This window comes from Protomyctophum parallelum, assembly GCF_964188405.1.
Source record: "Protomyctophum parallelum genome assembly, chromosome: 16".
In the NCBI taxonomy this organism is placed as follows: Eukaryota; Metazoa; Chordata; class Actinopteri; order Myctophiformes; family Myctophidae; genus Protomyctophum; species Protomyctophum parallelum.
Window position 1 is genome coordinate 40,825,181 of NC_139711.1, and position 14,903 is coordinate 40,840,083.

The 14,903-nt window shown below is 48.2% G+C and overlaps 1 protein-coding gene across 2 annotated transcripts in view; it reads left to right on the forward strand.

Moving 5' to 3' along the window:
- The window catches only part of LOC310873990 (A disintegrin and metalloproteinase with thrombospondin motifs 2-like), a 344,256-nt gene that overhangs the window by 156,445 nt on the left and 172,908 nt on the right, over positions 1 to 14,903 (forward strand). For both annotated transcript variants that reach the window (XM_083786632.1, XM_083786633.1), the window contains exons 6-8: positions 6,444 to 6,600; positions 10,262 to 10,367; positions 11,661 to 11,804. In XM_083786632.1, coding sequence (XP_083642758.1) covers positions 6,444 to 6,600; positions 10,262 to 10,367; positions 11,661 to 11,804 — 407 coding nt within the window. The remainder of the gene's footprint in view (positions 1 to 6,443; positions 6,601 to 10,261; positions 10,368 to 11,660; positions 11,805 to 14,903) is intronic.

A 14,903-nucleotide genomic window follows, 5' to 3' on the forward strand; every position in this document is an offset into this window, starting at 1 on the left:
CACCCCCCTATACAGGTGTGCGTTGGGCAAAAGGTTTGAAAACCACCGCACACACACACACACACACACACACACACACATGCAGTACATTGTGTGCGTACACACACACACACACACGCACACATGCACGCGCGCACACGCACTGAGAAGAACTCTGACGCCCTGAAGCCTGTTATTCCAGTGGGCTGAGCAAAATAGGAACTAAAAGCATGCGCGGTCCCAGGGGAGTGTTTTCAAAGTCGCACGCCTTCACAGTTCAGCACCAAAGAACACGTACAGAAGATACTCTGCCCGTTATGCAATCAGCCTGCTTCTTCCTGTGGGCTGCTGCAGCACTGCATCATGGGAAGTCTCAATGATAGCCCTCCATCATTCATAAACAGTGGACAGTAACCGAGTACATTTACTTGACTATACTGTACTCTAATTAAAGACGCATATAGTGAAATATTATCACACCCGTGTGAAGGGGGGGGGGGGGGGGGGAATGACTTCCTTTAAGCAAAACGTGCTGCATGTGCATGATGATGACACGTGGCCCAAAAAAATCTTGATTTCATTCACCTGTTTGATTCCTATTGCTACACGTTTCTCCAAACACAGCTGATTTTATTACAGAACTACTCCGTTTTTAATTTCATTCAAGATGACATCCAGACAGTGTATTAATCATTTTAAACAGCACACTAAAATATGTATATCTGAAAACATTATAGGTTAGAAATAAACATAGTAGCAAACATGCTTTGCTTGTCGTCTGTCGACTCCACGTGTCGCGGATGAAGGGATGCGGCGCTCTGATTGGTTCGGAAATGTACAGCCTTCCGTCTCAGACTGAATCTTAAAAATAAAATGACCGAATTAAAGATCCATTGCACTCCGACTTTAACAGGTTGCACAATTTACGGCCGTCTTTCAGGATAGACTGCCTATATATGTTTAAAGTTTCCTTTGAACAGCCAGTGCACCGACCGCTGAGTTGATTAACATGAAAATCCACTTCAAAACGCTGTAATCGCTTTGTTGTCGTGTTGAAAAATATTCCAAAGTGCCACAACGACAATATTCCACAACGACGGGCCAGACGGGGCAGCCGCCCCATTGTAAACAATGGGGACTCAATTTCCCTTAAAGGTATATTCAGTGATTTCACTTAATTCAAATATCACTTATTTTTTTGTTTTGTAGTGATAATCCTCCCTACTATAGAGTGCGCTGACCATATAAGGAGTTCCTCCCTGTCCCCAGTTAACCCCTGGGGGTCAAAAAACCTTAGGTTTCGTTTTTGACTCTCTATCCTGATTGGACGAAAGGCTGGGTCCCACAGCCAAAAACGAAACCTAAGGTTTTTTGAGTGAAATCACTGAATATACCTTTAAGTACTTTTTAAAACAAATCTTTTTTGTATTTTTTATTTATTTGCAAACTCATGACTTTCACTCTGCTACACATCTTGTGGCGAAACTTGTAAAAATATATTTATGAATTGCCCAGTTAACCACCTAATTCAAACGTAGTGAAACTATAGCCAATCTATAAGCTCACACCGCTTGTTATTTCCTGGTGCCCTCGTCGTTCTGAAAGGGGGCGGGACTGCGACGCTCTATTCTTTCAGAGCAAATGTTTTTTAAAGGTATATTCAGTGATTTCACTTAATTCAAATATCACTTATTTTTTTGTTTTGTTGTGATAATCCTCTCTACTATAGAGTGTGCTGACCATATAAGGAGTTCCTCCCTGTCCCCAGTTAACCCCTGGGGGTCAAAATACCTTAGGTTTCATTTTTGGCTCTCTATCCTGATTGGATGAAAGGCTTAGGTCCCAGCCAAAAACGAAACCTAAGGTTTTTTGAGTGAAATCACTGAATATACCTTTAAAGATATTTTTCGGCTTTTTCTGCCTTTATTGATAGGAAAATAATCAGACAGGAAATGGGGAGAGAGATGGGGGGGGGGGGGGGGGGGAAGACACGCGCCAAAGGCCTTTGGGATCGGGAGTCGAACCCGCAGCATGCCGTCAGGCTGGCTCAGCAGCCTATAGGTGCCCAGACGGTTGAGCTAACTGTCCGGGCCAGAGAAAATGTTTTTAGCTCAAATCTTTGCTTCTTTTGTCCCTTGAACAACATATTTTCAGATGGGGGTCCGCAGCCAAATACAGATAATTCTGGCGGTCTTGACATGAAAAAGGTTGAGCACCTCACTGACATAGTTAGGATTCAGAAGCCTTTATTTATTTTGTATTATTATTTTAGAATCAGCCTCAAGTCTAAATGGGTTAACCCATTCTGACCGGGCACCCATTTTGGTGTTGGCATCATGTTATGCTTTAGCTATTGAAAAATAGCAGATCTACAAGCACTTCCCATTGCAGTCAGAACTGCAGCATCACTCCCAATCTTCCGCCGTAGCCTGAAAACCCACCTTTTCAGACTCCATCATGGCCCATAGCACTTACCCTAACCCCTTAGATAGAATTTCTGTTGGCTTAGATAGCATTTGACTTAGACTTATAGCATGTTATGTAGACAGCACTATAATTGTATTGTATATAGTCATAGCACGCCATAGTACATATGTATAGCATAGTAGTGAATATGTATAGTTTATTATGTATAGTGTATGTATAGTTTCATCATATAGATATTCCACTGTTACCTTCTTAGCTTACGCATGTTTCATGATAAATGCTTTTATGTGATGTATTCCCATGCTTTTGTTCTTGCCTAAATGTAAGTCGCTCTGGATTAAGAGCGTCTGCTAAATGCCTAAATTGTAAATTGTAATTGTAAGCTCATATGATATGAGCTTGTAGGTCTGCTATTTTTGAAAAATCGAAGACACTTTTAGAATCTGATCTCAGGTCAGAATGGGTTAATAATGAAACTGTCAGGATGTAATAGACATTTTTAGAATCTGATCTCAAGTCAGAATGGGTTAAGTAACTTGTACTTAGTTACGTTCCACCGCATGCCTATATAGTCCATGACATTGTTTATTCACTATGATATTATTATAACACTATGAAAGGAATTGTTGTTCAATGAGGATCTCAAATGGGGGAACGAGAGAATAAACCTCAGGCATGGAAATTAATGTTGCTCTAGTAGTGATCGCATTATTATTATTATTATTATTATTATTAGTAGTAGTAGTGATCGCATGCTGAAATATGATGTCTGCCAGTGTTTCATTCCCCCAGGAGGAGGATGAAGTCGTTCCGTAGCACTAGCAGTGGCTGTGAATATTTATCTTGTGCAACGTGTGCCCTCGGACAGTTTGAGGCACAACTTAAAAAGAAAAAAAAAGGGGGGGTTTTGCCCAGGTGTGTGATTGACAGGTGTCGTGAAGTCATAGGGGCCCTGTGGACCACCTCCAGTCAAAACACACTGTGGCAGAGGCTGAATATGTTTTGTTTTTTAACCCATTCTGGACGGGAACCCCTTTTGGTGTATTAAGCATTATGTTATACTTTAGCTATTGAAAGATATCAGATCTACCAGTAAGACGCCTGAGGGCGAGAAGCAGCATGCACAATGACCTGGGCACCATATATGGGGGCTGATTTCACGTGATGTCACGATCCCCCCCCCCCCTTTTTTTACAATAAGAATAAATCTCCACAGTAAATTTCCAAATAAATCTCCAAACATATTATGTTTGTTTCATAAAGAATCCACTGTAGACATGTTATGAGCTTACTTTTGTCAAGAAGTTCCTTGCAGGTGCAGTGTTGGAGTTTGGAAGTGCTCGTTGGATATCAATCAACGGCCCTGCGTGCCACCTGTTCTGAATTTGCACATAATGCAGGAGGCAGCAGGACTTTTGCTTTACTGAAAGCGAGCGCTTCCAAACTAAAGTACAAACACACCCCTTAAGACTAAACCCCACCCATCAGAGGTGTGGCTTCCAGAGGTACCTTTCGCCTGAAAGGTTTTGAAAGGTACCTTTGAAAACCTGGGAGGAACAGACGTACAGAACCGGACTAGTGTAGCTCATAGCATGTCTACAGTAGCTTTGCAGATAGAAAGACAGATAGATGTCGCGCCTTTCATACAGCTGCAATGCATGAATGAGTTTGACGTAATTTAATACAATTAGATAGGACCTTTCTGTTTGGATGTGTGGGCTGTCAATTTGCAAATTGCAGCTAGTTGCACCACCTGCCATTAACTCAATGGCAAGATGACTGCCGTGTACGGTCTATTGAGTATTCAAACATGAGTATTCTGAATATCTTGAGCACCACAGAACATCTGCAGCTCCAACGGTTTACTTTAGAACGGTGGTTTTCAACCAGTGGTCCGGGTACCAACAGTGGTCTTTGAAGGGGTTCCAGGTGGTCCCCAGCTAAATGATGGAGAGTTGGTAACCAAATGGACTCTTAGTACTCTTATATATCTTTAACTCTTGAGAGTGTAAAGTGAAACCAAATGGACTCATGAGTTTCACTCAAGTCTGACACAATTAGAGAATGTAGAAGAAATTGTTATTTTGATCAACGTTTGCCTGTTATCTCTCCTAATGGTACTTACATCAATACAGCACGGAATTGTGGACAAAATCGACAACAAAATATTCTTTCAAGTTTTGGGTCTGAGAGGTTAATGTCGTCAAATTGGTGGTCCGTGGCTCAGATGCAGAATACATTATGGGCCTTGATATGAAAAGCCTGCGCTGCTTTAGAAGATATAGAGCCATGTTTGAAGTGGCGGTTATTTCTTTTAAAGGGCATGATGGTCATTTCTCGGGTATTTCTTCCCGGATAGAGAATTTCTCACAGTTCCCAAGTTGTTCCCTGGGGTCATATTAACGAGGAACAGCTGAGATATTCCCCCCTAGATGAAGTGCATACATGCCAGGTCCTCGACGGATAGCCACACACACACACACACACACACACACACACACACACACACACACACACACACACACACACTTCTACACTGGTCATTCTGGCCACACCCCTATGCAGCTCCGACCAGAGCTCCAGCTGTCTATCATCCGTAATTACCATGGCAACAGAGCTGCACCCAGACAGCCTGCTGATTGGCTGTGTGACCCTGAATGCAGGCGCACGCACACGCACATGCACGCACATACGTATACGTGCACGCGTGCACATAGACACACACACACACACACGCACACACATACACATGTATATAAATAAGTACACACATGGATCCTTACAGTACGTGACACACTCGAACCCAGTCTTCAATATCATATACCATGTCACACGCATGCGCACGCTCGCTCGCATGCACGCACGCACACACACATACAGTAGGTGCACATATAGACATGCAAACATACATAAACACATACAAGTCCAATCCATGCTTACACTGTTGCTCACACACAAATGCGCTCTCACACACACACACACACACACACACACACACACACCACAAGGGAGTTTGTGCAGAACTCACACTCCATCATTTGTGCAGAGGCAGGCCATATGTCTTCACTTACAATAGCCGGCATGCACACACACACACGCACGCACGCACGCACGCACGCATGCACGCACGCACGCACGCACGCATGCACGTGTGTACTGTGAAACAGTATATGTACAAAGACAGATAGAAGAAGTGAGATGTGGAGAATTGTTACAGGGTTTAAACACAATGGCATAAAACAGCAAAGGCTAAAAAAACAACATACTGTAAGATCCTACTAGGGGTAAAAAAAATATATAATAATAATAAAACATGGGTTGATTAAAACGTGAGTGAAATCAAGGCATAGATAAAAATAAGAAAAGGTTATAAAAAGGTACATTTTACGTCCATGTTTTGAAGCGACAGTATGACTGTGTTGCTTAACGAGGGCATCCCACAGATGTGGGGCAGTAGAAGTACATATGCCCCACCAGTGGGGGCAGTAGAAGTACGTATGACAAAACACTGAGATTTTATAGCACCAGTATAAACACAAATTGAATGTAAATGGCCCACCCATGTGACGCTCGGCTGTCGTGTTAAGAGGGCAGATTGGTGATTGGCCACGGACGCTTTTCAACTGTCCCCCGATCCAGAAGAAGGTTGACAACGGCTGTGATAAGCCAATACAATAAGCAAATAACTATATCTGTCTGTGTTTTGGATTTTATTGATGATTGTTAGGGAGCTTTACTGCAATCATGCAGCGATAAAGTAAAAAAACAAAACAAAAAAGACCTGTCAAAAAATGTACTCTTGTACATACTGTATATGTGTGGGTTTGTGTCTAGACACCAGCTGTGTGCAGGTGCAGCTCTTGACAAATTGATTGTTATCTTAACACTGCCCCCTACAGGGTGTAGCTGAGCCAAACACTTCACCATCAAAACCAAATCTCTCCTCTAATACTTTCCCAACTCTCTCTCTCTCTCTCTCTCTCTCTCTCTCTCTCTCTCTGTCTCTCTCTCTCTCTCTCCCCCCCCCCCCCATCCAGTCCATGAGTCTGATTGAACTGGGGAATCCATCGCAGAGTTTGGAGAACGTGTGTCGATGGGCGTTCCTGCAGCAGAAACAAGACGCGGGCGACACGGAGCATCACGACCACGCCATCTTCCTCACGCGGCAAGAGTTTGGCCCCACCGGCATGCAGGGTGAGTCACAGACCTATAGGCTACTCTCTGTCTGTCCCACCACAGACCTATAGGCTACTCTCTGTCTGTCCCACCACAGACCTATAGGCTACTCTCTGTCTGTCCCACCACAGACCTATAGGCTACTCTCTGTCTGTCCCACCACAGACCTATAGGCTACTCTCTGTCTGTCCCACCACAGACCTATAGGCTACTCTCTGTCTGTCCCACCACAGACCTATAGGCTACTCTCTGTCTGTCCCACCACAGACCTATAGGCTACTCTGTCTGTCCCACCACAGACCTATAGGCTACTCTCTGTCTGTCCCACCACAGACCTATAGGCTACTCTCTGTCTGTCCCACCACAGACCTATAGGCTACTCTCTGTCTGTCCCACCACAGACCTATAGGCTACTCTCTGTCTGTCCCACCACAGACCTATAGGCTACTCTCTGTCTGTCCCACCACAGACCTATAGACTACTCTCTGTCTGTCCCACCACAGACCTATAGGCTACTCTCTGTCTGTCCCACCACAGACCTATAGACCTACTCTCTGTCTGTCCCACCACAGACCTATAGACTACTCTCTGTCTGTCCCACCACAGACCTATAGACTACTCTCTGTCTGTCCCACCACAGACCTATAGACTACTCTCTGTCTGTCCCACCACAGACCTATAGGCTACTCTCTGTCTGTCCCACCACAGACCTATAGGCTACTCTCTGTCTGTCCCACCACAGACCTATAGGCTACTCTCTGTCTGTCCCACCACAGACCTATAGGCTACTCTCTGTCTGTCCCACCACAGACCTATAGACTACTCTCTGTCTGTCCCACCACAGACCTATAGGCTACTCTCTGTCTGTCCCACCACAGACCTATAGGCTACTCTCTGTCTGTCCCACCACAGACCTATAGGCTACTCTCTGTCTGTCCCACCACAGACCTATAGACTACTCTCTGTCTGTCCCACCACAGACCTATAGGCTACTCTCTGTCTGTCCCACCACAGACCTATAGGCTACTCTCTGTCTGTCCCACCACAGACCTATAGGCTACTCTCTGTCTGTCCCACCACAGACCTATAGGCTACTCTCTGTCTGTCCCACCACAGACCTATAGACTACTCTCTGTCTGTCCCACCACAGACCTATAGACTACTCTCTGTCTGTCCCACCACAGACCTATAGACTACTCTCTGTCTGTCCCACCACAGACCTATAGACTACTCTCTGTCTGTCCCACCACAGACCTATAGGCTACTCTCTGTCTGTCCCACCACAGACCTATAGGCTACTCTCTGTCTGTCCCACCACAGACCTATAGGCTACTCTCTGTCTGTCCCACCACAGACCTATAGGCTACTCTCTGTCTGTCCCACCACAGACCTATAGGCTACTCTCTGTCTGTCCCACCACAGACCTATAGGCTACTCTCTGTCTGTCCCACCACAGACCTATAGGCTACTCTCTGTCTGTCCCACCACAGACCTATAGACTACTCTCTGTCTGTCCCACCACAGACCTATAGGCTACTCTCTGTCTGTCCCACCACAGACCTATAGGCTACTCTCTGTCTGTCCCACCACAGACCTATAGACTACTCTCTTTAGGACCCACGGCATGCAGGGTGAGGCACAGATGTACATTATAGGCTACTCTCTTTCTTTCTCTCTCTCTCTGTCACAGAAAGTAGTGTCACTCAACCCTATCTGGATTTAGTCATCTGGCTCTGGACTAGGACACTAAAGGCTAGGGGCCTAGCAGCCAGGGGACAGGACACTAAAGGCTAGGGGCCTATAGCAGCCAGGGGACAGGACACTAAAGACTAGAGGCCTAGCTGCCAGGGGACAGGACACTAAAGGCTAGGGGCCAATAGCAGCCAGGGGACAGGACACTAAAGGCTAGGGGCCAATAGCAGCCAGGGGACAGGACACTAAAGGCTATAGGGGCCTATAGCAGCCAGGGGACAGGACACTAAAGGCTATAGGGGCCTATAGCAGCCAGGGGACAGGACACTAAAGGCTAGGGGCCTATAGCAGCCAGGGGACAGGACACTAAAGGCTAGGGGCCTATAGCAGCCAGGGGACAGGACACTAAAGGCTAGGGGCCTAGCAGCCAGGGGACAGGACACTAAAGGCTAGGGGCCTAGCAGCCAGGGGACAGGACACTAAAGGCTAGGGGCCTATAGCAGCCAGGGGACAGGACACTAAAGGCTAGGGGCCTATAGCAGCAAGGGGACAGGACACTAAAGGCTAGGGGCCTATAGCAGCCAGGGGACAGGACACTAAAGGCTAGGGGCCTATAGCAGCCAGGGGACAGGACACTAAAGGCTAGGGGCCTATAGCAGCCAGGGGACAGGACACTAAAGGCTATAGGGGCCTAGCAGCCAGGGGACAGGACACTAAAGGCTATAGGGGCCTAGCAGCCAGGGGACAGGACACTAAAGGCTAGGGGCCTATAGCAGCAAGGGGACAGGACACTAAAGGCTAGGGGCCTATAGCAGCCAGGGGACAGGACACTAAAGGCTAGGGGCCTAGCAGCCAGGGGACAGGACACTAAAGGCTAGGGGCCTAGCTGCCAGGGGACAGGACACTAAAGGCTAGGGGCCTATAGCAGCCAGGGGACAGGACACTAAAGGCTAGGGGCCAGGGGACAGGACACTAAAGGCTAGGGGCCTATAGCAGCCAGGGGACAGGACACTAAAGGCTAGGGGCCAGGGGACAGGACACTAAAGGCTAGGGGCCTAGCAGCCAGGGGACAGGACACTAAAGGCTAGGGGCCTAGCAGCCAGGGGACAGGACACTAAAGGCTAGGGGCCTAGCTGCCAGGGGACAGGACACTAAAGGCTAGGGGCCTATAGCAGCCAGGGGACAGGACACTAAAGGCTAGGGGCCAGGGGACAGGACACTAAAGGCTAGGGGCCTAGCAGCCAGGGGACAGGACACTAAAGGCTAGGGGCCTAGCAGCCAGGGGACAGGACACTAAAGGCTAGGGGCCTATAGCAGCAAGGGGACAGGACACTAAAGGCTAGGGGCCTATAGCAGCCAGGGGACAGGACACTAAAGGCTAGGGGCCTAGCAGCCAGGGGACAGGACACTAAAGGCTAGGGGCCTAGCTGCCAGGGGACAGGACACTAAAGGCTAGGGGCCTATAGCAGCCAGGGGACAGGACACTAAAGGCTAGGGGCCTAGCAGCCAGGGGACAGGACACTAAAGGCTAGGGGCCTAGCAGCCAGGGGACAGGACACTAAAGGCTAGGGGCCTATAGCAGCCAGGGGACAGGACACTAAAGGCTAGGGGCCTAGCTGCCAGGGGACAGGACACTAAAGGACACTAAAGGCTATAGTGGCCTATAGCAGCTATGCAGCAACCCTTCATCTGCCCTTGCGCTCAGCCTTCAGCATGGGAAAAATCAATAAGGCAGAGCGAACAGCACCGCAACTCTACGACTAAAAGGAACCCAGCATGGGACAGACAGGCTAACAATGCGCCAGCGATACGACACGTTGTTAGCTTGTAGATCTGTTCTTTTGACGGCATTTAATGATGCTTTAGGATGCCATGAGCGTCATTTACAGAAATCTGTCCACATTGGTTTATTAGCACAAGAAAACACTGGGAAATGCATAAAAGATATTATCTATATCTCTCTATCTCTCTCTCTCTGGTTGCCTAGGTTACGCTCCAGTGACAGGTATGTGCCATCCAGTGAGGAGTTGTACTCTGAACCATGAGGATGGCTTCTCCTCGGCCTTTGTGGTCGCACACGAGACGGGACACGTGTAAGTTTAGCACTGAATTCAAGTCTTCTCAATAATATACTAGTGACGCAACACTCACTACATTAGGCGGGGTAAAGAAATCACAGTCCTATACCTGCCTTAATCTCCTCCGTCCCTCTCCCCTCCAACGCCTCCCCTCGTCCCTCTCCCCTCCAACGCCTCCCCTCGTCCCTCTCCTCTCCAACGCCTCCCCTCGTCCCTCTCCTCTCCTCCCTGTGTTCCCCTCCAACGCCTCCCCTCGTCCCTCTCCTCTCCTCCCTGTGTTCCCCTCCACCGCCTCCCCTCGTCCCTCTCCTCTCCTCCCTGTGTTCCCCTCCAACGCCTCCCCTCGTCCCTCTCCTCTCCTCCCTGTGTTCCCCTCCAACGCCTCCCCTCGTCCCTCTCCTCTCCTCCCTGTGTTCCCCTCCACCGCCTCCCCTCGTCCCTCTCCTCTCCTCCCTGTGTTCCCCTCCAACGTCTCCCCGTGTCCCTCTCCTCTCCTCCCTGTGTTCCCCTCCAACGCCTCCCCTCGTCCCTCTCCTCTCCTCCCTGTGTTCCCCTCCAACGTCTCCCCGTGTCCCTCTCCTCCCTGTGTTCCCCTCCAACGCCTCCCCTCGTCCCTCTCCTCTCCTCCCTGTGTTCCCCTCCAACGCCTCCCCTCGTCCCTCTCCTCTCCTCCCTGTGTTCCCCTCCAACGCCTCCCCTCGTCCCTCTCCTCTCCTCCCTGTGTTCCCCTCCAACGTCTCCCCTTGTCCCTCTCCTCTCCTCCCTGTGTTCCCCTCCACCGCCTCCCCTCGTCCCTCTCCTCTCCTCCCTGTGTTCCCCTCCAACGCCTCCCCTCGTCCCTCTCCTCTCCTCCCTGTGTTCCCCTCCACCGCCTCCCCTCGTCCCTCTCCTCTCCTCCCTGTGTTCCCCTCCACCGCCTCCCCTCGTCCCTCTCCTCTCCTCCCTGTGTTCCCCTCCACCGCCTCCCCTCGTCCCTCTCCTCTCCTCCCTGTGTTCCCCTCCAACGTCTCCCCGTGTCCCTCTCCTCTCCTCCCTGTGTTCCCCTCCAACGCCTCCCATCGTCCCTCTCCTCTCCTCCCTGTGTTCCCCTCCAACGCCTCCCCTTGTCCCTCTCCTCTCCTCCCTGTGTTCCCCTCCAACGCCTCCCCTCGTCCCTCTCCTCTCCTCCCTGTGTTCCCCTCCACCGCCTCCCATCGTCCCTCTCCTCTCCTCCCTGTGTTCCCCTCCAACGTCTCCCCGTGTCCCTCTCCTCTCCTCCCTGTGTTCCCCTCCAACGCCTCCCCGTGTCCCTCTCCTCCCTGTGTCCAGTCTGGGCATGGAGCACGACGGGCAGGGGAACCGCTGTGGAGATGAGGTGCACATGGGGAGCATCATGGCCCCGTTGGTGCAAGCTGCTTTCCACCGCTTCCACTGGTCCCGCTGCAGCATGCAGGAACTGGGACGATACCTGCAGTAAGACACGCACGCACGCACACACACACACACACACACACACACACACACACATCTTTTTCAATTGGTCCAGATCCAGCATGCAAGAACTGGGACGATACAAGACATACGACCTATGATTTCGACCTACACACAGATGTGGGGGGGGGGCTACTGCTCCACATGTACGTACTGTGTGTACAGTATGCCCCACCAGTACAGCATACTGTACGTACATGTGTCAGTCTAGCCCCCGTGCATGCGCATGCAGCAGCATTCGTGACATTCTTTGTCGTACGACGAGGCGAGCTCCGTCAAAGAAAAGGTGACGGGAGAGAAATAGAAGAAAGAAAGAAAGCAAAGAATAACATATAACTGGTGTTACATCAATATGAGCCGTGTGTGAAATGTATATATGCATAAAAAGGCGCATGATGGATTCATATGGGCGCGTGCGGGGTGTAAAAATAGCAGTGGAGTGAGGCAGTTAGAACGCAGCAGATGTAATAAACTTGACAGAGTATTACATAAGTGACGGTGACAGCGGCAGCAGCGGCCGGGCACACCTGCAGTCACGTACACACACACGGAGCAATAAGCCTGTGCAGCGGGCGCCCTGCAGGCCTCAGGACAGCCTGCAGCTGGTGACGCATTTACTCAAGTACAATTACTCAAGTATACCGTATATGTGAGATGGAGGAGGACTGATTCAACCCATTTAGACCTGCCCTCGAAATTTAAAAGAAAAATCTTCTAAATCCTCCAGTTTTCTGAAATAAATATTTTCACAATTTTTTCAAAAATAGCAGACCTACAAGCTCGTAGTGCGCCACGAGCTTGTAGATCTGCTATTTTTTCGATAGCTAAAGCATAACATAATGCTAACAAAATGGGTTAAGCAGTCACGCCTGGCCTGAGTCAAACTAGAACTGGACTCAGAGCTGGGTGTGGCTGCACACCTGTTGTGCATAGATAGACTTAATCAAGGCACAACAGGATAAATCGCTCAAAGAAGAGCCTCGGTCCGGACAGTGGAGAGTTATCTGTGTAAAGTAATATTATTGTTAATTATTCCCTGATCTGAGAGGAATAAACCGTCTACTTAATGTGTCGTGTGGTGTCCTCCCTTGCCCTGGGTAGTGACTATAGTCACTAACGAGATGCTTGGTTAACCCATTCTGACCTGAGATCAGATTCATACGAGGTTTCCACTGGACACACACTGGTCTGATTAACCCATTCTGACCTGAGATCAGATTCATACGAGGTTTCCACTGGACACACACTGGTCCGATGAACCCATTCTGACCTGAGATCGGATTCTAAAAATGTCAGTCGTTCTTCGATTTTTCAAAAAATAGCAGACCTACAAGCTCGTATCGCGCCACTCGGTGGCGCGATATGAGCTTGTAGATCTGCTATTTTTCAATAGCTAAAGCATAACATGATGCTGACACCAAAATGGGTGCCCGTTCAGAATGGGTTAAGTCAGAAATGTCAATACATTTAGTCCTAGTTTTACTCATCATAGCTTAAAGGACCACTTCACCACTTTTCAACCTATCTTCATATAATAGGTCCTCACTATAGTAATAATCATGATAAAATGGCACGGGTTTTTTTTCTACTCAGGCCTCTTTTAGACGGCGACCATCTCCATATAACACGTCAAAGTCCCGTTGCGTTCTCATTTTTTCTTACCCTTTACACGAGAACGCACACGTTATGATATGATGTGCTATTATGCTATACTGTCGCTAGGTGGCGATAACGGGCTGCCAAATAGACAGGTCACCCACGTACAAGAAGAAGAAACCTTCACGCAAGGCTGCGCAACACGGCTCTGGGCGCGCCACGGGATGGTATATATTTTAGAATACATTAGGCTACATAAACGCTGCTGCCGCGGCTGCCGTCTATCACAAGGCTTTTTATTTACATCATGGTTTTACATTCAACATCGCTGATGAGCAGCACTTTGTAGGCGAGGAGGGAGGCTTGTTCAGGAACTCCATTATATCATAATTATATGGCTCTGCATCAATGTAATAAACATATGCGCTGTGAGCCAACGTGAGCCATGATGTCATACGTTTTGCGGATTCACCGTTTTGCCTGTTTATATGGAGACCATAGGAAACGGGGTTCTGAAAGATTTCCACTCTGGCAGGCGGTTTCACTTCGATGCGTTTTCACCTCCTGAGAACACCGTTCTCGTCTAAATGACAGCGCTAAACGGTACTTTATTTTGCCGTTTTTTATGAACACCATCCTCGTGTAAATAGCACCTCAGTCTGTGTCTCATAGAACGGCTGTGGGCAGTATTTTTTTAAACAAGATTTTTTCACAAAAATGTTTAGATTTTCATTATCGTGAGAACGATGGCTTCCATTTTCGCATTGCAACTTTTCAGGACTATTAGCTTGTATTCCCCATCGATGATGTCACTGGAAGATGGTTTCTGAACTGCCCACAGCTCTCCTATGAGACACAGACCGAGTAGAAAAAAAACTGCGCCATTATTTTCATGATTATTAGTGAGGACCTATTATATGAAGATAGTTTGAAAAGTGGTGAAGTGGTCCTTTAAAGATGGAGTGCCAAATTTTTTGTATTTTTCCAGTTTTTCATGTGTCTATGAGGTGACAGTACTTAATTAGACAGACTGGAGTTGTTTTTATGTGCAATGGTGTATTAACTTTGTATTTAGGGTTTCTTCCTGGAGGCTGAACCCTTGACAGTCAAACAGGCCAATGAAGTAAACAGTAATATAGTGACACCACACTATCAGCCCCTCCCCTAACCCCTCCCCCTTTATCATACAACTACAGCTGTGGGTGCGGCTTCAGTTCAGGTGGATCACCACCCATCACCACCCACCAGGCAAACCAGGCATACTTAATGAACTGGTGGGCGTGTCCACATAAAAGCGTGATTTTAACAAATACTGTACACTTTTTGGAAAAAGTTCTTCCCCCTTATATTGTAATAATACCTGATGATCATGTTTTAGGGTGGAAAAAAATTGTGGCACTCCATCTTTAAGTTTTCCTTTAGTCTTATAGCTGACTGGCCGTTTCCGGCGGTCAGGCAGTCTGTGTGGTCCGGCATGGCCACGGC